Genomic DNA, 21,885 nt, shown 5'->3' with positions numbered 1-21,885 from the left:
ATGACAGCCAGGAGCCTATTGAAGGCATCCGGGCTTGTCTCCTATTTATTTCTCTTACAGCCTGCTTTATGCAGCCTGTAACAGAAATGTTGTCTTTTTTGCATTAGTGATCATCCCCCGGGGTTCTAATAATTACAGTACAAAAAAGGAAAGAAAATAAAAAAAATGACAAAGGAATGAAAATTCAAAGCGCACATAGCCCATGTCTTGTGTTCCCCAAAAAAACTAAAAAAAACCCTGTAATTTATTTGTAGAAAAATAGAGACTATTATGTATATAGAATACAGTATATATATACTTACCATATATACTCGAGTATAAACTGACCAGAATATAAGCCGAGGCCCCTAATTTTACCACAAAAAACTGGGACAACTTATTGACTCGAGTATAAGCTGAGGAGGGGAAATGCAGCAGCTATTGGAAAATTTCAAAAATTAAAATGGTCGGAGTTTTTGGGTACAGTAGATGCTGGGGAAGGGGAGGGGGTGTTTTGGTTGTCTGTCTGCCCCTTGAGCTTGAGGACTGTTTTTTTTTTCCCCCACTTGGAATTCAGCCTGGCTGAATACAGGGTATCTGCAGTGCTCCAATGAACCTCTTCCCGACGGAACAGCAGCACTGTACATACCCTATATTCAGTAGACCGGGCACTTCCAGACACAGGGATACCTAATGTGTTTGTGTTTCACAATCATTTTCCACTTTTATATGTATTCTAGGGAAAGGAATGATTTAGAACTTTTATTTACTTTATTTTTTTTATATTCTTTAAAGCTTTTTTTTTTTTTTTTGCTTGACTCGAGTATAAGCCGAGGAGGGGCTTTTTCAGCACAAAAACTGTGCTGAAAAATTGGGCTTATATATATATATATATATATATATATATATATATATGTTAGCTAGAGGTCCAGCAAAGGGGAGAATGTGAACATGTACAAGTGGGCCCCCAACTTAGATATAGCAATATCATCATTATACGTTGACTGTATAGTGGTAGATAAGGCCTGTACACAGGGCTCTGCAGACCATTTAGGTAGTATACAGTGAAGTAACATTTAGTGACTTACAGATGACATCTCTGACTAATCCTTCACATTCCTCATCTCTTTCCATGACCACTTCTTCCATTTTCTGTAAAGTTTGTAGCACAGACATCTTTGGCTCCTCACTTTTCCAGGCACCTAACCTACATTGTCCTCACCTACACAAAGCCCCCATCCTGCTGCTACTCCAAATTATAAAATATATAATATAACCCCCCATAATGAATAATACCACCAAGTGCATCTTTAAATTAATAACTTCCCTGTGTAGCCCCTGTAAATAGTGCCTCTTATTAATAATGCCCCAAGTGTTTCCTAATTAAAAAGTAAAACAAAATTATTGGGGTTCCAATACCCGGGACCCCAGGATCAGCTGTTTGAATGAACCGTGGTACTTGTGTAAACACCATGAGTGCTTCTCTGTTTACATAGTGTAATTCATTTCATAGCGGCCATGTAATGTAAGTACAACCTCGTCCTATACACGTCTATGTGACAAGACTGGAATTACACCATACGGTCACTATAAACAGATAGCATCTGATATACACAGGCACCATAGCCCCTTCATAAATCTGATGAGTGGGGATTCACTAATCTCTTATTGATGGTCTATTCTGAGGATATAATAAGGTGGGAAATTCCTGAAGGCTTCACGTGCTAGAAATGTGGAATAAAACACTGTGTTCTACAATTCCTGCAAAGTAGATGGAATTCTTGCAAACCCCATCTATACATTGCGTTTACATTGCATTGCAGTTTTGGAAGTCGCAGCATGTCAATTATACCTATGGAAACGCTGGCAGTTCCCTATAGGTATAATGAAAACAGAAAGTCCACAGAGGAAACCTCTGCAGATCTCCTGTGAAAAGCACTGCAAAAACACAATGTATTACTGCAGCAGTTTTCTGCGGGACGCTACATGGGGCCTTAGCCTTAAAGGGGTATTCCCACGTCACATACTCACCAGTCTTCGCTGCTGTAAAATTTTCTTTCTTCCTGCTTTGTTGCGTCATTGGTGGGCGGAGTTACATATGCAAAGCCAGCTGCGAGATGACGTCGCTTCTATGCCGCTGGCCCTGCGTGCGCGCTCCCGATGCAGCTAGGCATCGGACGTACAGCGAATAGTGAGACCAGTCAGTTCCCCAGCCTTCACAATGCCAATACAGACACAGCCCTTGACTTATCTGGCCAAAAGTCAAGTGATGTATCTGCCTACTCTCAGGGGGAGGGAGGAGGGGCTAGGTGCACGGGAGCGAGCCTGGAGGGGGGGGTAGTTTACACTTTGGGGGGAAGGGGCCGCCAATACAGACCCGGAATTTGCTGAAATAGAGAGGCGGATGCCGGGGAGGGTTAGACGCCAGCACAGGTGCCTGCGACAATGCTACACTCCTGCCCTGCATGAAGCCAGCAGCGCCAGGAGCGATGCTGCTATTCCGCTCCTCCAGAATGGCAGAATCGCGCCTGCCGCTGCTGGCTTCATGCAGGGCAGGAGCGTAGCGATGTCGCAGGCCCCGGCACCTGTGCTGGCGTCTAACCCTCCCCGGCATCCGCCTCTCTATTACAGCGAATGCCGGGTCTGTATTGGCGGCCCCCTCCCCCCAAAGTGTAAACTACCCCCCCCCTCCAGGCTCGCTCCCGTGCACTTAGCCCCTCCTTCCTCCCCCCTGAGAGCAGCAGATACATCACTTGACTTTTGCCAGATAAGTCAAGGGCTGTGTCAACAATGAATTGAATAAAGTAAGATAATGGACAAACAAAGCAGTTTTGCTGAAGCAATGTATTTAGGAAAAGTCTTACACTCACATTAACAAGCAGTATAGATAGGATCCTTGTGATGGGACAACCCCTTTAATATAGCCCTAGTGCCACCTTAATTAAATTAATTGCCCCCTTATATTATGCCCCTAATTCTCCCTGACATAAATACTGCACCCCTAATGACCTCTCATAGAAATGACCCCCACATTATCCTACTTTCAACCTAATGAGTCCACCATTGCAGGTATAATTCCCCCTTCTAACAAGCCCCTTGCATTATTACCCCCCCCCCCCCTTGCATTATTTTGTATCACAAGTGATAAAAAAAAAAGTTATACCCACCTAACCTGCGATCTGGTCAACGCATGGGACTTCTGCCTCTTGGTGCAGGAGGCGCAATGCTATGACATCATCATGCCTGCCTGTACTGAGATGCAAACATCTGCTATCTGTGGTCTCAGTGTCTTGTAAACCACAGACCCGAAGTGACTTGTGGTTTAGAAGACAGTTATTTGCAGGATGCATTTTAACTAAATTGTTGCCTACAGACACAGATCTAGTTAAAAGTAAAACAAGTATTAATGGCAGGCCAGGAGTGAGCCCCACAGAGCCACAGCCACCCCCTCTGCTTCCCCGCTAGCTATGCCACTGACTGTTAACCACTAAGAAAAAAGATACTATGAAACCAAAAATTGAGCACAGATGCTGAACAGTTATTTACACCTGTAGCTGAACCTTCCGCCCCCCCCCCGACCTTTGACTAGTTGTTAGGCAACGGCAGTTACCTTTAGCAGACCCTCCCCAGACTCACCCTCAGCCGCCACCGTACGCTCTCCATCACTGGGTGATGTACATATGCTGCAACTGACGCAGTGATCACTGATTGGGTTGAGATCCTCTCCGGCGGTGGGTAGAGATGGCCTTTGTAGGTAGTCCTTCCTGGCAGCACCGTAATAAGATGGCAGATGTCAGGAATTTGTTTTATTTTTTATCTCCCCTCACTGGAGTGAAGCTAGGTTCACACCAGCGTTCAGCAGTCCGTTCTCAGGTTTCCGTCTTCTGCCTGCATGTCCGACTCTGTGTCCGTTTAAAAAAACAACGATTTAGCCGCGGAGAGCATAAAATGCTCACCACCACTCACAGCCGGACATCTTTCAAACCCATTCTAATGAATGGGTAGGAAAGAGTCCTGCAGCTTTCCGTCTCCTGCTCTGTTTTGTGCAGGAAACGGAAACCTGCAAAACAGACTCCCGGGCGCAGATGTGAACGAGCCCTGATGAGACGCATGAACACAATATATAATATACAGGCCTTCTCTTTCAGAAAGGAGAGAATTAACCTTGTAATTAATGTGCGGAGAAGGGGTGACAGGAAGTGAGAAGAATAAGAATTACAAAATTAAAGAGTCCCATATATGTCTGTGGTAACAGCAATAACATGGTGTATCCAGGAGGGGAACTTGGCTGGTGTAATGAACACCATATGGAGACAAGAATTTGATGTCACAGGGACATATTTAGAAGAGCAATACTCTATTCTTTACAAATGTAGCCAGGCTGCCGCTATGAGTGTTGCAGTGTGCGTCATATTCTGCGTCAAACATTTACAGACGAGCGGGCAGAGTGACAAGAGGCATTCTCCTCTGGGCACAGTACTGGCACATGACTGCCAGCCTTAGCCCATATCCTCCCCCTGCCATCACAGAGCAGAGAGAACGGCATGCAGAAACACTGTATGACCATATTCCTACACCGTAACTGTATTGGCGTAATGTCTCCGGGCGGGCGTCTAATAACATGAAGCGCCTGCTCTGCTCCACTGCTCCCGGGTTCATGAGGTTAGCGGGCAGACATTGCACTCGGATATGGACAGACGCCCCCTCCAGTCCTCTAAGAGGAGGGCGGATAGGAGTGACAGGAAACCTGCGTCCCTCCAGCAGCCCTCCATGCAGCCACCTCTAGCAAGAGGTCTTTGTCAGGGAGCCACAGCCAATGATTTCGCTTATCTCTCTCCCATCCTCCCGCCACACTCTGCATGATCTCATCACGGAATGGGAAGGGGAAGTAGACTAAGCATGGAGCCGCAAACCGGGAGACACTGAAGCAAGTATTCCTGTGGCCAGTGCCGGCAGTGTGAGGGGTGTCCTCAGTGTCCCATAACAAGGAGTGTGCCAGGTACGTGCCTTGTCTCCTGCTGGGTGTGTGGGCGCCTGTCATGGCTAATCTGCCTGGGAGCGCGGCTGTTATACTCTAGAGGGGTGCGGTAGCGCACTGTGTGGGAAGGATTTATGGCAGCTGAGGCCAGTTCATGTTCACACTTTGCATTGTGTATTGTGAGGCTGTTTGAGGACACGCCGGGTTCCCTAGGTGTGGCACTCACTGCTATAGTTACTGTTATAAGTTCTCTCTCTCCCCCCTGCCCATAGTGTAGTCCCAAAAATAGGGACAACCAGGACATGTTCACACAGCTGATTTTCAGTGTAACTATTGCTGGCATTCTGCAGCCCCTGGTTTTCACTAGGACTCTGCACTGTATTTCCTATGGCAAGGCTTTGGCCTCATCCACACAGGGCAAGAGGGAGCAGATTTTGGCGCGGAATCCTCGTCATAATCCGCCCCCCCATAATGGTGGTCTGTGTAAACCGCTAGCTAACTAGTGTAGATGGAATGTAGCGTAAGGCTAGGGTCACATCAGGACTGTGTGACTATTTGGGGATTCCGTCCCCCATTCTGCTTGAAAAATGCCGAGAGAAAAGTCCTGCAAATGGGTTTGCAGATTCGGTTTTCCGTTTTTCCAGTCCACAAGTGGATCTGAAGAGCGGAAACGCCAAACTAGCGTGAACCTACCGTAAGCGATATATTACCCTATATTCTTCCCCAGAAGCACTGAAATATCTATATGCCAAAATGTAACATCACAATTACAGTTGTGCATAGTAATTTGAAGTCAGATGTATTGATCAAGCGCGATGTGAACAGGTCTTGGGGCAATCTAGAATTCCCCTTTGTGTTTTCATTATTTGTTGTATTTTAACCCCATCAGATAGCTGTTACAAAATTGTCAATTTCCCCCCCATTCCATATAAGTCGGAGGATAAATAGTTCTGCTTTGGCTAAAAACTCATTCAAATGGCCAGGTTTATGCATTGAAACAAAGTCCATGTGATGGGCATGGTGTGATGCACTTACCTGTATGGGAGCTTTTCATCTGTACTGTTCCAATGACCCTGAGCAGGATAGGACCTGCACTATTTTCATCGGAACGGACCATCAGTCTCCTCCCTCGGATAACATACCGGAATGTGTGCATGGAGCCTTATAGTGTTTTATGAGGCTGTGAGTTTCTGATGTACTATGGGTCTACAAACCTGCATTCAAATGATGCTTTCTGAATGGACTCTGAAGCTGCATTTCCACAACATGGGCCTCAGCCTAATGCTTGGTTCACACATCAGTATGCCATCCGTCCGTTTGAGACTAAAATCGGACTACGCTAGGTTCACACTAGCGTTCGGTCTCCGTTCTGTGGTTTCCTGTCAGATGGGGTCCGGCCGCGAGTGGCGGTGAGCGTTTTATGCTCTTCGCCGCGAAACAGTTTTTTAAAATCAGACACAGAGTACTGCATGTCCGACTCTGTGTCTGGTTTAAAAAAAAAATGGTTTCGCGGCAGAGAGCATAAAACGCTCACGGCTGGACATCTTTCAAACCCATTCAAATGAATGGGTATGAAAGAGTCCTGCAGGTTTCTGTCTCCTGCCTCTGTTTTCTACAGAAAACGGAAACCTGCAGAATGGAGAAGCGGCGCATATGTGAACAAGCCCTGATACACATACTGATTGTATACTGACACCTTTTTATGCTGATAGCAAACATTGTCCCCTAGAGGACAGATAAGGGGATTAAACGTAGCAATTGTAAACAGAGTAGAGATAAGAACATATAATAAATGTCCCTATCTCTACTCTGTTTACAATTTTCAGCATTTACTATCAGCATAAAAAGATGTCAGTATACAATCACTATGTGCATCAGTCTGTTTTAAAGTCTCAAACTGAATTCAAACGGACCGATGGCATACTGATGTGTGAACCAAGCATTAGTGCTCAACACAGATGATAACTGACAGATTGTCTGATTTGTACCTAATGTGTATGGCCAACTTTATTCTTGGGAGAGTCACAACGCCAACCACCTCCTTCTTATCAGTAAGATGGCTGTAGTCTCCATTGCAGTTTCTTTTTTTTTCTTTTTTATGTAGATTGCGAGCCCCACATAGAGCTCACAATGTAAATTTTTTTCCCCCCTATCAGTATGCTTTTGGAATATGGGATGGAAATACATGCAAACACGGGGAGAACATACAAACTCCTTGCAGATGGTTTTTTGCCCTTGGCGGGATTTGAACACCAGGACTCCAGCGCTGCAAGGCTGCAGTGCTAACCACTGAGTCACCGTGTGGCCCCAGTTTCTTTTTCATTGCAGGTAATATCACATCAGAATATCCTTAAGAAAGTCTACTCGTCCCCTACCTTTATATTCCTGCTCCGCGCTGTCGTTAAGTTGATATACTGTTTTTTCCCGGTATGCAAATGAGTATCTAGACAGCACAGGAGGCGTTCCCCCTGTGCTCAAACAGCTCAGGAGGGGTCACTGTGCTGCCTGAAGACTCTCCTGCGACGCCTCCATCTTCTACAGCTGCGCCTCTATGCAGCATCCTGTAAGTGACCACAGTAAAATGGCTGAACAGACATGTGCATTCGGCTCTGCCTGAAGCCTGATGGCAGAACTAACTGCGCATGCACTGAATTTAAATTCCAAAAGCAGACTCGCCAAAAGAATACTGCACGAAGGACACGGCGGAGAAGCGTGGCTGTAGAACATGGAGGGGTCGCTGTAGTGTCTTCAGGCAGCTGTCTGGAGACTTTTTGCATACTGTGAAAATCCGATATATCAATGGAACGGCGGCGCGGAGCAGAAATATAAAGGTAGAGGATGAATAGCCTTTCTTAAGGTTATTTTGACGTGATATTACCTGAAAAAGTGATTCTAAAGATAGAATCCCATTAACCACTTCCGGACTGCTCTTAGACTTTATACATCCGGGAAGTGGTTGCCCAGTTCTGACAGGACGTACCGGTACATCCAATCAGAACACAGCAGCTGCACGGAGATCGTGCACGGAGATCATGCAGTTGCTGAAGCTGGGAGCTGGTTGTAACTTCAGCCAGAGCTCCCAGAGAGATGGCAGGGAAGGTTTAATGAGCGCTGTATACCCGGCTATGGGCGCCACCATGATGCGGCCGCCCTCTGACCCGGCGGTCACGTGATCTGCCGGGAGCAGCGTCTTGCAAGAGCTGCTGGGTCCTACAGGACCCAGATCAGCTCTGTATACTGCGTATACAGCCTGCAGGAGGTTGTATTCCTCCTGCAACTGAGGCTAAATGTACCAGCCTCAGTTGCAGGGGAAATCAGCCTCTGTAACAAAAAAAAGTGATCAGATGTCCCCAAATGTCTCTTATGACCTTATGGGGACACAATCTGAAAAAAAATAAAAATATAATAAAAAAGTAAAAAAAATGTAAATAAAATAATCATAATAAAAAAAAAATAATAATACGCTAATAAAACACCGTTATTAAAGGTTATAGCCCCACCCCCGACGACACCATACAAAATAAAAATTACCGTAACGGAGAGGAAAAACTATTTTATAAAGTTTTTCAGTGACACTTTGTGTTCTTAAATAAAGAAAAATAATAAATTGAAAACCAGACACAAGTTTCCTCCTATTATGTTTATATTTTCCCGGATATAAAAAAAATTAAAACATATTCGAAAATAAAAACAACATAAAAATAAATCCCTATGTTTCTCGAAAAAAATTAGTTGACTGAGACATACGGGAAAAATGTTACAGCCCTCAAAACCGCCAATACAAAAAAAACCCCGAAAATGTGTCTGGTCCTGGACCATAAATTGGCCCGGTACTGAAGTGGTTAAATGTGACCTGTACAGTCACATGGTTGTTTTACGTTAGCATGTAAGTCTAGGATTGTCAGTCAGGATGCTACATCCTACGCGTTTTATGTCTGAAACTTCCTGATTTGTCACCACTTAAAATGTCACTAATTTCCATTCTTTCTTTCTAGTTCCTCGTGACCCTAAGACATGGAAGTCCTTTGCCTTCTTCTTTTCCTTCCCTTATGCAGTAAGTTTGCTGATATTCTAATGTATATAAAACAAGAACATATAATTTAGTTCACCCCTTAGTGAGGGTGATGAGTATCAGACTTAGGGTGCATTCACACTGAGTAAACGCTAGCTTATTCTGAACGTAAAACACGTTCAGAATAAGCGGCGTCTAAAGCAGCTCCATTCATTTCTATGGGAGCGGGGATACGAGCGTTCCCCATAGAAATGAATGGGCTGCTTCTTTCACTCCGTGCAGTCCCATTGAAGTGAATGGGGAGTGCCGGCGTGTACGCTCCGGCATGAGCAGAGCTTGCCGTATACGCCGGCACTCCCCATTCACTTCAATGAGACTGCACGGAGTGAAAGAAGCAGCCCATTCATTTCTATGGGGAGCGCTCGTATCCCCGCTCCCATAGAAATGAATGGAGCTGCTTTAGACGCCGCTTATTCTGAACGTGTTTTACGTTCAGAATAAGCTAGCGTTTACTCAGTGTGAATTCACCCTTAGTGCTGTTCTACTGTCCCAAGCCATGAATCTTCTATAAAGGCAGAAGTTATTGGTTGCAGTTCTTCAGTCAGAAATCCTTTGCAGCTACGCTAGTCACTATACATTGTACATAAGGCATCTGTGGCTAAAGCTATATGAATATGACTGTGTGCATGTCCTAGGTCCATGGTTGAATGGCACCGACGGAACAGATAATATCAGGGTGTTGCCTCCATAGACCTATTAATTTACTTCAGTGAGCCCAGGTGGCCACAAAATGGGCAGGAATAGGACCTGTCATGTTTTGCCCTGGGTTTATAATAATAAATCATTGTGTGCATGAGGCCATAGAATATGATGTTAGTGTGCTACCCATGAAAAACATGGGATAGCACACTCACAATACACACAGTCGTGTGCCTGAAGCCTGTCACTTTGCCAATTATTGGATTATGTAAAAAAAAAAAAAATTCCCACACACTTGGGGCCCATTCACATCTATGTTCAGGTTTACATCCCAAATCAGCTAATTGAAAATAGAACAATGGGACTGATATATGAAAGAATAAATCCCACGTGTGTCTGTTATTGATGTCCTTCACTGCATTAATATTTAGGCAGTGTTATGGGGCACTTAGTAGTCTTTTTGGAGTCTATCCTGAGGATATGAAGTATGGCTTAATTTGTGTCAAAAACTTAATTTTATGCTGTGCACACTATGTTTTATGTCTTTTAGCCAGTTTTTAAGGGTGAGGGTCTTAGTAGAAAGAATGATTGAATTGCACCAAAATTCTGTTGCAAAGTAAGCCAGTTAATAGGTGGTATGGGTGAGACTAGACTGACTATAAGGCTGGTTGCAGACGACCATGCTGTGGGTCAGTGTGCTCTCCATGTATTTCAAAGAGAGCGCACTGACCCATTCTTTTCTATGGGTCCATACACACGACTGTGTCCTATTTTACGGCCCTTGCATCCGTGGCTCCTATTCATTTAATGAAAGGAACCGTGGAAGCACAGCCCGGGCAGCACACGGAGACATCCCTGCGTACTGCCCGTACTTCTAAATCACGGCAGGCTGGTTGCAGCACAGTCGTCTACAACTGGCCTAAAGCTGCACCAGATTTCTCATTCAGCATTATTCACTGTCATAAATGTGGCATATTTTAAGACTGCAATCTTGCCTATGTCTAAATATTAGACTGAATTAGTAAATCTGGCCAATTAAGTACTGTATGAGCTGCAGGTCATTTACACAACATCATTATTGCTAGACTAGAAAAATAAGAGACTGCAGATCATATCAGAGCTTCTAAAACCATCCCAATTCACAGTATGTCCCTCTTCTATACTATGCTTTTTGTGTTTTGTTTTCAAGGATCAATTGAAGTAATTGTTCCTGACGTACCCATCACTGGGATCCTAGATGAAGATGTCGTACTTCCATGCAGCTTTTCTCCTCCTGTTGGATTTTCCTTGCAGGACCTTAGTGTGTTTTGGGAGATCACAAAACTCCAGCAGATTCATGGCTTCACCCAAGGACAGGAACAACTAGAGAAACAAGACCCAAAATTCATTAACCGGACACAGCTCTTTATTGGACAACTACTGCAGGGCAACGTATCTCTTTTGCTGCACAAAGTTAGTTTGTCTGATGAGGGCACTTACTCCTGCTTTGTTAATGTTGGGAACTCCAGTTCAGCTGTTGTAAGTCTTCAGGTGGCAGGTAACCACGCGCTACGTGTGATCGAAAGTCTTCTTAGTGACACTCACTGGTGAGGGTCTGGTGGTGTGAAATAAACCCATGTATTTTTCTTCACTACAGCCTTCTACACCAAACCTACTTTGCACCTGGAACCTAGCGAAGGCCTTAAACCAGGTGACCAGGTAACTGTAAACTGCCATACATATCGTGGATACCCTCAGGCTGAAATACTGTGGCAAGATGGAAGTGGGAAAAATCTTACAGAAAATATGACAACGTCAGTAATGGCCAATGAAGAAGGCTTGTTCCATGTACAGAGCTCTATCCGTGTAACCCTAGAGACAAATGACACTTATACTTGCCTAGTGTATAATCCTGTACTACAGATCGTGACCCATGCGTCTCTCAGCGTCACAGGTCAGTGTAAGAAATACTTTGTTTTGTCATAGGTCATCTATTGTTCATCAGAACAGCAGATGTGCCATTTCTTAGTTTGCAGTAAACAAAAGCCAACATACCACTAATAAATTTGGTGCATTTTATGACTCCTTATGGCCAAGCACCCTTTTCAAGATAATATGAAAATTGTCTAGTACACGTGTGCCAGTTTTTTGGTGGTGTTTGAACCAGAATGGAAATCTTTGAGGAGTGTGCCATAATGGAAATTTACACCAGCAGGAACCGGCATATATTTCCTATGATAAACAGGGCCGTGCTCCAGGATGCGCTATAACTAGACAAAAGTCTGTTGTGTATGTCATTCTTTAGGCTAAAGCCCCACATTGAGGAAATACAGCTTTTTTGTTGCAGATCTTGTTGTGTGTTTTTTTTGTTTGTTTTTTTCCTGTGTTTTTTTTTTTTTTCTTCTGCTTGAGCCAAAGCCAGGAGTGGATTGAACAGAAGGTAGAAGTATGAGAACTGCCTATATTTTACCCCAGGGGTCTCAAACTTGCGGGCCAACTGCAGCCCTCGGAACAATAGTTTGCAGCCCCCGGCAGACATCCCGACATCCGCCGTAATAGTACTGCGCATGTCGGGTGTGTAACTATGGCGACCGCCCGGGAGCCGGGCGGCCGCCATAGCCGCCAAGTGTCTACTTCTTTAAGCAGTAGGCAACCGGCTCTAATGTCTCCGATCGGTCCCGGGACCCATCGGAGGCATTAACCCCTCCGACGCCACGGTCACAGGCGCCGGAGGCGTCATTTTCCCAGCGGCGCCTGGGCGCCGCCATTTTGCCGGTGATCGCTGGCGCCTGGAGCAAGCTCCAGGGCTGACGTCACGTTGCCATGACAGCCGGGAGCCTTTACAAGGCTGGCAGGCTTGTCTGCAATCTCTTTCTTTTGCAGGCTGCTCTATGCAGCCTGCAAAAGAAATGATGATTTTTTGCAATGCATTAACATTGTAATGCATTGCATTAGTGATCAGACCCCCTGGGGTTCAATACCCCTAGGGGGTCTAATAAATGCTAAATAAATAAATAAAAAGTGATCAAAGCAATAGCATTTCCCAAAAATGGTAGAACTAAAAAATACACCCGGCCCCGCAAAAAAAGACGCCCTATGCATCCCCGTACATGGACGTATAAAAAAAGTTACGGCTGTCAGAATTCGCCGACTTAGAAAAACAAATTGGGAAAACTTGATGCAGCCCAGCCTCACCCAGACTCTACTTCCAGCGGCCCCGGGGTAAATTGAGTTTGAGACCCCTGTTTTACCCATTCCTTTTGTAGACCTCCTTGGCTTTGGCTCAAAAAAACCCGAAACAAAATCTGCAACAAAATAAGCTACATTTCCACAACGTGGGGCCTCAGCCTTGGGGTGCATTCCCTCATAGCAGCAGCTGCATGCAGCCAAAACCCTGCCCGCCTATGCCTGCAATGATTACAAAATTATACTGTGCACTACCTACCCTACGCTGCTGTACTGTATGCTACATGAGTGTACACCCTGAGGCAATGGGAGACATGAATAGTCTGTGAGTTCCTTTCCCACTTTGTTGCTGTATTAACACAAATGTCACCGAATTAGTGAATACTGATCAGTGGCTTCATTACCGTCCAAATAAACAATAGGATCTGAATTAATTTCAATTCTGACATTATATACACATTTTGTTTCACTTAGACAATCCATTCTGGCATTAAAATCTGTTGTAATATTCAACTGGCCACAATCTGATATATTAATCTTCTGTCAGATGTTTGACATTCCCTGGTAACTATTTATTTCATTCACTGAATTGTTTGCATTCTTTAACTTATATCCTCTTCTCTTGGAAAGGTCAACACCTCTCCTTCCCTATGGTGGCTGTGTGGGTGACGATCGGGTTGTGTACTTGCCTCCTTGGTCTTCTAGTTGCTTTGGCATGTGTGTGCAGAAAACACCTTAAACAGAGCTGTGAGGAGGAACAAGAAGAAGCAGGTAACTGTATAAGAAGTTCTAGAGTGGGTCACAGTACACTTCTGCTGGGATTGAAAATATTTGTGTTTTTAATATATAGAACCTATTGGAAGTAAAGAAAACGTTTGCATCTTTCATTTAACCCCTTAACGACCTTGGTCGTACTATTACGTCCTGGTCGCCTGGTACTTTGCGCACCCGGACGTAATATTACTTCCGAGGTCAGCCGCCTGCTCACTATCTGAGCTTCGATGGGATCCAAGGGGTTCCGTGATTTTTCTCCCTTCTCCCGGCAAACCCAATCCCCCTCCCCACCCGTGGCGAGATCGGGGTGTGCCGGTACCTGTAGTATGCAGCCTGGGGTCTAGCCAGTGACCTCAGGTTGCCCTGAGCCCCCCGTTACCTGGTGATCATGCCAGGACCTTTGGGAAGTCAGCCTATGTGTCTGCATAGGCTGATTTCCTGTATACACTGCAAGACTCAAGCATGCTGTGTCTTGCAGTGTATAATACAGAACGAGTGGGGAAATCACTGATTGATGTGTCCTATAGGGACATGTGAAAAAGTAAATAAAATAAAAAAAAAAGGGGGGGGGGAGTGTTTGAAAAAAATTAATCAAGTTTAAGCCCCCCAAATTCCCTTATTTCTATAGAAAATGAATTGCATAAAAAAACCTAAAAATTAATAAAAAAAACAATCCATATCTAGTATTGTCATATTTCACGCCTACCTTTGTATGTAAATTGCCTCAGTAGTTTTTGAATAAGTCGATTTTTATTCATATGCTAATTACCCTTCTCCATGCACTCCGGAAGTGTCTATGTGCCCCTTTGCTATTCTCTGTGTGTGTCAGAGCAGGGAGGCAGCTGTTGATGATGACTCGTCTCTCTTCTCTCACACACATAGTGAATAGTAGACTGTCTGGAATAGCCTTTCTAAAGGCTATGCAAGTATTTGCTTAGTTAAAAATGACACTTCCCAATGATAAAGCCCTCTAATGTACACGGTTATTGTCGGAAAAGAAAAACAAAAAAAAACCCACTGGAAATAATGATTTTTCGCAATGTCACCTTACAAAATATGCTATAAAAAGTGATCAAAAAGTCATATGTACCCCAGAACAGTACCAATAAAAAGCATTTATGTCCCCAAATGTTTTTTTGTTCTGCAGAATTAGTATCGCATAAAAAATAATATAAATGAGGTATCGCCGTAATCGTACTGACATTCAGAATAAAGGTAACATTTTACTTATGCTGTATGGCAAAAATTTTAAAAGGAAAAATGCAATGCCAGAATTGTTTTTTTTGTTTAAATCCAGCAAGAAAGAGTTAATAAAATGTTTTCAATAAGATGTAGGCACCCAAAAATGGTGTCATTACAAAATGCATCTCATCCCACAAACAAACCCTTATATGGCCACATCACCAGAAAAATGAAGAAAGTATAGCTTGTACAATGTGAAGACAAAAAACCCCCAAATCACCAAATCAATAGAACACAACTGGCTGCAGCGGGAAGGGAATTTATAAGTTGTGCGAGCGGATATCAGGGGACAAACCAGGTTTATAGCTTATGAGGAAAAAGAGACCAGAAGTGACCTCCAAAGTGACCCCAGAGTGACTCCCCCAATCATAGAAACTACTGGGAATATAGTAGGAAATTTTGTGTTCCCAATGTACTCTGCACAGCTTAAATATTCACTCTTCACCATCAGCTGGATACTGTCATAGTGGGTATAAACAGATATTAGGGCACAGAAGGGAAGAAAGATTCCACTTTATTGGCAATTCAGTTGTTTTGCAAAAGTGGCATGATGTCCTAAAACCAAACTGTGCTCCAAAAACCGAAATAGTTCTCCTTCCCTTTTGTGCCCGGCTGTGCCTAGTTTATACCCACATATGGCATTAAGTACATTATCTGGGGTACACCAGTGTCATACGTGTGGGCATAAACTGCAGTTTGGATACACAGTAGGGTGCTGATGTGAAGGAGCGATATGTGCTTTTGGAGTGCATATTTAGATAGTTGGTTTTTGGAAACCATGTCACATTTGCAGAGACACTAAAATTGCCCCTACTATATGGGGTCACTTCTTGGGGAATTTCAGTTTACTGGCACCTCCAGGGCTCTGCAAAAAATCTTGCCTCTCTTAAAAAGTGTGCAGAGGTGATTTAAGGCACTGTTCACACCTAAAAAAAACGCTACAGCTTACTGATAGATGGTAAGCAGGTCGCGCCTAAATTCATTAGCAGTGAGCTCACTGTGCACACTTTTTAAGAGGGGCATGATTTTTTGTATTATTTTAAACTGAATAATAATAAAGTTTATTCTTTTAATCTATACCTTGTAGATGGTGGGTTTGGATTATCCCTCTTTGGTTTTTGTTTCACCTCATTTTCAGCCTTGCGTAGGCATCCAACGCTGCACTGCACTGTATGTGATTGAAATTGTGTAACAAACCATCACAAAATGGTCGACAGAGCATGTGCAGTCGGCTCTGCCCAAAGATGATCTTGCCACGGGACCACCTGGATGCCATGTTCGCTATTGATTGCAGCAATATGAGGGGTTAAGCTGCTCAAGTTGGAGGGTTTTCTGACTCCAGTGGCTAGTCCCAGAAATTATACCACAGGCACAGCTCCTGTGCTGCAGCATTATAGTGCTGTACTGTTACAGCACTGAGCGTTAACTATACGCACAATAGTACGGTGCAAAGTGAGAAGGTGTTGAAAGGAATTTTTCACAATTCAAGCACTTTAATAAAAAGCAAAAATAATTTTTAAAAAAATCCTAGAAAGGTGCACTGTTAAAGCTGCTGATTGGTGCCCTCAGCTTGGTCCAAAGCCAATCCTGGCTACAAGGAACCACGTGATTACAGCTGTGACTCCTTTCAGCACACAAGTGCTATGGCCACAATCAAGGCTGTGGAGTCGGTAGGCCACATATCTGGTTCCACAGTCCAACTCCTGCTTTGACTCTTATATAAATGGCTGACAGCAATTATCAGACAAAAGCAGAAAAGCGCTCTAATTCAAGAAAAATAGCTAGCGAATGAATTCCTATGGAAGTAAATGTGCAACGAACTATACTTCTAATTAATGATATACTACTGATTACTATATAATATGATTAATCTCTTTATTTTAAAGCCAGAGTTGAAGTTGATAACTCTTAACGCCACCTAAAACTGGCTATTGAGCCACAATCCTGGCAACAACACTACTTCTGCACAGTCAAAAGTTATGTTCTCACGGCAGAATTTGGTGCTGATTTTGAGGTGGATTCTGCATTTGATCTGGCCAGAGCCACTCCTCTAACTATCCCCAGTCATATGAGCCTAAGGCTAGTCTTACCGTGTGTATCAGTGTTATGCGTATCCGCAGAAAAACAAAACACACATGTTGACATCCGCAATTGCGGATATACACTGATGTATGTTCAGTGTATATCCGCATAACTGCACACACCCATAGACTTGTATGGGACAGTCCGTGCTGTAAAAACACGGCCATTACGGACATGCAGTATACTGTCTGGACCACAGTTATGGCACGCCACACCACGGACAAAATCTACGGTGGTGTAAGAGGCCGCATAGAAAACAGTGAGTCTGCAAATGGTCCGCAATTTAAAATCCGCGATTGCGGACTATTTGCGGTCTTAAACTACGGTTGTGTAAGACCAGCCTACGTTGCAAATCCCATCCACACATTGCAGAAAAATACGCACAACTGAAACTGCGACTTCCAAAACCACTGCAGTTATGGAAATCGCAGCACTTAAGCTACACCTACAGAAATTCTGGTAATTTCCCTATAGGAATAATGAATGCAGAAAGTCCAGAAACCTGCCTCTGAATTTAACTTTCTGCCCGACACTACCCTGCTAACATTACAGAGTTTAAGTAGCGCCAAATCTAACTGCGCTTGTTGCTCTGGAAAGGTGGGGGCTAGTGAGAAAATTCCAACTGTGCTAGAATCGGTGGAGCTACAACTATTAACAGATGCTAAGAACTTGATTTCATGGAGGAGGTGAAAGGTCATCTTTAAATTCCTCATTCTTTTCCACTGTGTGAACAAACCCTATGTGTGTACAGTACCACTGTAGCACTTTGCTATGGGCATTTAATGGGTGCTCTGTGTTTGTTGTATGATATAATCACTTTATACTTTATGCCCAAACCATTTGTCAATTAACATAAAGTACATCAGTTTGTCAGACTCATGCCCATCAATTTTAAACTTTCTTTTTTTTCCCCCCTTTTAAAGCAGGCAATGAAGCATGTGAGGAAAATGGAGAGATGAAAACAGGTATGGCTACGCAGATGATGGTGAACAGATCAATCACTCAATCAGTCCCATAGATTGATTGATTTTTTTTATTTTTATTAATTGTAGTAATAAATACCGTATATACTCGAGTATAAGCCAACCCGAATATAAGCCGAGGCCCCTAATTTTACCACAAAAAACTGGGAAAACTTATTGACTCGAGTATAAGCCATGGGGGGGGAATGCAGCAGCTACTGGAAAATTTCAAAAATTAAAATGGTCAGAGTTTTAGGGTGCAGTAGATGCTGGGGAAGGGGAGGGGGTGTTTTGGTTGTCTGTCTGCTCCTTCCCTGAGCTTGAGGACTGAGTTTTTTTTCCCCCACTTGGAATTCAGCCTGGCTGTATATAGGGTATCTGCAGTGCTCCTATTAACCCCTTCCCGACAGAACAGGAGCACTACAGATACCCTATATTCAGCAGACTGAGCACTTTAAGACACAGGGATACCTAATGTGTGTGTTTCACAGTCATTTTCTACTTTTATATGTATTCTAGGGAAAAGAGTGATTTAGAACTTTTATTTACTATATTTTTTATATATATATATATATATATATATATATATATATATATATATAATTTTTTTTAAAGCTTTTTTTTTTTTTTTCTTTTCACTATTTTATGGGAGATTCTATACATTAATTTTTTATTATTAACGTGGCTTATACTCTAGTATATACGGTATATTTATTTCATTATTATTTTAAATTTTAGCAAAACTGAAAAACACACATCTTTGTTTTACAGCAATGCAGCCTCTAAAGATCAGTTCAGCAGATGGTAAGACAGTTTTTTGATAAACTAGTGACTTTCTGCAGCAAAGTGGTCAAATATGTAATGTTGTAGTAGGAAAGAAGAGCAAGCTAATAGTAAATGTCCTCCATCAAGCAACAGTGGAAGATCTTTTGTTGTTTGTCTTTACTACCGTATTTTCCGGTCTATAAGGCGCACATAAAAACCTACGATTTCCTCAGAAATCGTAAGTGCGCCTTATAGTCCGGTGCGCCTTATATATGGATGGAAGCGGCGGCAAAGTCTGCGTGCCGCTTCCATACATACATAAAAGGCACCGTAAGGGTGCATTCACACTACGGAACGCCAGCGTGTATCACAGCCGTACACGCCGGCGTTACAGCAGGGCTGCCGGACACTTCCCATTCATTTCTATGGGAGCCGGCATGCGAGCGCTCCCCATAGAAATGAATGGAAAAAAGCAGTCCATTCATTTCTATGGGGAGCGCTCGCATGCCGGCTCCCATAGAAATGAATGGGAAGTGTCCGGCAGCCCTGCAAAACCCTGAAACAGAATGTGAAACTTACCGAGCGGTGCAGGGCGGGCATTCAGGCCTCCTCTTCCTCCGATGTCCTGACCACTTCCTCTGGCACTCGCGAACTGATAATGGCCTGGGCGCATGCGCAATATCATAATGCTTCTACTACGGCTACTGCGCATGCGCCCAGGCCATTATCAGTTCGCGAGCGCCGGAGGAGGAGGACGGAACATCGGAGGAAGAGGAGGCCTGAATGCCCGCCCACCCTGCACCGCTCGGTAAGTTTCACATTCTGTTTCAGGGTTTTATTTTAAAACGGGGGGGGGGGGGGGGGGGGGGGGTAGTTTAATGTAACTTTTACGGTTGGGCTCTATCAGCATGATTTTGCTGATAGAGCCCCTTAAACTCCTCGCCTGCCGAGCGCTTCCAATAGAAGCGGCTGGCACGCGGGGGGTTAAGTGGCCGCTGGCAAAGTCTGCGTGCCGCCGCTTTCAATAACATATAATGCGCACCGGACTGCGCCTTATAGTCCGGTGCACCTTATATATGAACCGAGACAGACTATAAGGCGCTCATGGGCAATGCGCCTTATAGTCCAGTGCGCCTTATAGTCCGTAAAATACGGTACTTGTTTACTACTTGTTTTGTCTTACTTCTCATTCTCTCTGTCTACATCTAAACCATGAGGTACATCAATATGTTTATTATTCCAGTTCAATTTATATTCTTTATTCCTCTTCAGGTATGTCTAGTAATCCTGTTTTAACTATGTTTTCGATATTGAATTTGGCAGTTGTGACCTCAACATCTACCTGTGAAGGACAGAAACTGTCCATTTTTGCTCTCTGTCTAACTGTGACGAGATGTTGATGCAGCTTAACAAAAAACATACAAAAACAACATCGTGCAAATCTGGTGTAGTATGTTGGTACCAAAAGGTAAATAGGTGAATAAAAAGATGTACGCTCACCTGAGGGGGTTGTGAATGGTCACAACACCCCTCTATTGCAGAACAGAAACAATTGTCCTCCTAGAGCAGCAGCTGGATCAGCATCACACCAGGTGAAGACCACATGAATTCCAGGAGGACCAGAAGAAAGGAATCCGGGCTCACCAAGGACGTCTTCAAGGCTGTTTTATTTCTAAAACCAGAACATAACACGTTTTGGGGTACATGAATCCCCCCTTTTTCAAATACCACTTATACATTTGAAAAAGGGGATTCATGTACCTGAAATGCGTTGTTATGGTTTTATAGATAAAGTAGCCTTGCTGATTAGGCCCAGATGAATGGGACTAATCAGCTGGGAGTCTCGAGCTGTGGACTCCATGGCTGAATCAGCTGCTGAATTCGTGTCAAGAGCAAGCAGGACATTTCTTTTTTTCCCACATCTTGCTGCGGATTCCAAGCAGAATCTGCCCCAGATTCGAGGGAGAAATCTACCCCCCAATTAGCAGCAAATTCCATGTGAACTTACCCTAAGAATTGTGTGATATAAACTGACCCAAATGATTTGTGAACTCGCCCTTAGTTGTTTTGGATTAGCTCATGGCATCATAGTTACATCTGTAATGCTTTAGAAATAGATATCACAGAGATCATGTTTACTGGCTTGTATACAACCATGTGAATTTGGTCCTAAGGCATGTCTGAGTAGAAGAGACAATATTTAGAGATAAGCAATGGAAATCTATAATGGACGGCGCAGTAGTGGACATTCTTGAAAATTTACTTTTCAGCTATTGACCTCAACTTTCTGATCTCATTAATTTCCTTTCAGGTGATGACAATTCAACTTTAGAGTGAGATCATTCATGCAGTGAGCACTGGGAAAAATAAACTGCATTCTACGCTGGAAGGATCAAGGGACCTTTCGTGAAGTTATCAGCATTACTGGGTTTGCCTAACTGTGCTGAATTTTATTTGGTCCATTGTGTAAAAGCATTCTATATTAGTAGTACTGATGGAAGGCCATAGGATAATGCTGTTCATGTCTATTGCTGCGCTTATCTGCAGCAAACACTGGCTCAATATGGTCATTACTTTGGGCAATAAAGTTATTTATGATGTTTTTAGTTATGTACAATGCAAGACTGCACATTTGTAAGTCCCCTTATCTTTTCCCAATAGCTTTATCATTTCATAGATTACTGTGATCATGGAAGATTATAAATTGTAAATGACCAGGAACTGTAATTGATGTTCATTCTGTATTAGAGTTACATCTCCCTAGTTCTGCTGGTCCAGAAATCAACAAAGGAGTGTAATAAATCACACAGAAGCTTACCATGGTTAGCCCCTTAGAGGCTTTTGAAGCAGAAGTAATACAGTGCCTAATATATTGCACATTTCTATGGCAGTAAAGTTTGATACATTAATCTGCCTGAGAACAAAGTTTGGGGGGGATTTGCTATTATTTTATAAGATGTTTTTAATAAACTGCTTTCCTATCACGAACAATGTTTTTATCTTTATTTAAAAGAGAAGGTAAGATATGAAACCCTAAGATCATTGTAAATTAAAGGGATTCTCTGGGGCTCTCCTATTACTCAATTAGGTATTTTGGTAAGTCATAATTAGAGATGAGCGATCCGATCAGCCGATCGGATCAGCACGCTCGCATAGAAATGAATGGACGTAGCACGCAGGGGCTTAAGCGGCCGGCCGCCGTCAAAGCGGAAGTACCAGATGCATCC

The 21,885-nt window shown here is 43.5% G+C and overlaps 1 protein-coding gene across 1 annotated transcript; it reads left to right on the top strand.

Moving 5' to 3' along the window:
• Positions 1–4,745: 4,745 nt before the first annotated feature.
• On the top strand, positions 4,746–21,633 carry CD276 (CD276 molecule). The gene is made up of 8 exons (XM_075273734.1): positions 4,746–4,978; positions 8,953–9,011; positions 10,858–11,205; positions 11,305–11,601; positions 13,464–13,604; positions 17,855–17,896; positions 18,665–18,697; positions 20,970–21,633. Exons 2-8 carry the CDS (start codon positions 8,972–8,974, stop codon positions 20,993–20,995), a joined length of 927 nt encoding a protein of 308 aa, XP_075129835.1. The 5' UTR covers positions 4,746–4,978; positions 8,953–8,971; the 3' UTR covers positions 20,996–21,633.
• Positions 21,634–21,885: the final 252 nt, after the last annotated feature.

Source organism: Leptodactylus fuscus, chromosome 5 (assembly GCF_031893055.1).
Source record: "Leptodactylus fuscus isolate aLepFus1 chromosome 5, aLepFus1.hap2, whole genome shotgun sequence".
Lineage (NCBI taxonomy): Eukaryota > Metazoa > Chordata > Amphibia > Anura > Leptodactylidae > Leptodactylus > Leptodactylus fuscus.
Note: the sequence above shows the minus strand (reverse complement) of the source record. Positions and strands in the feature narration are given on the sequence as shown.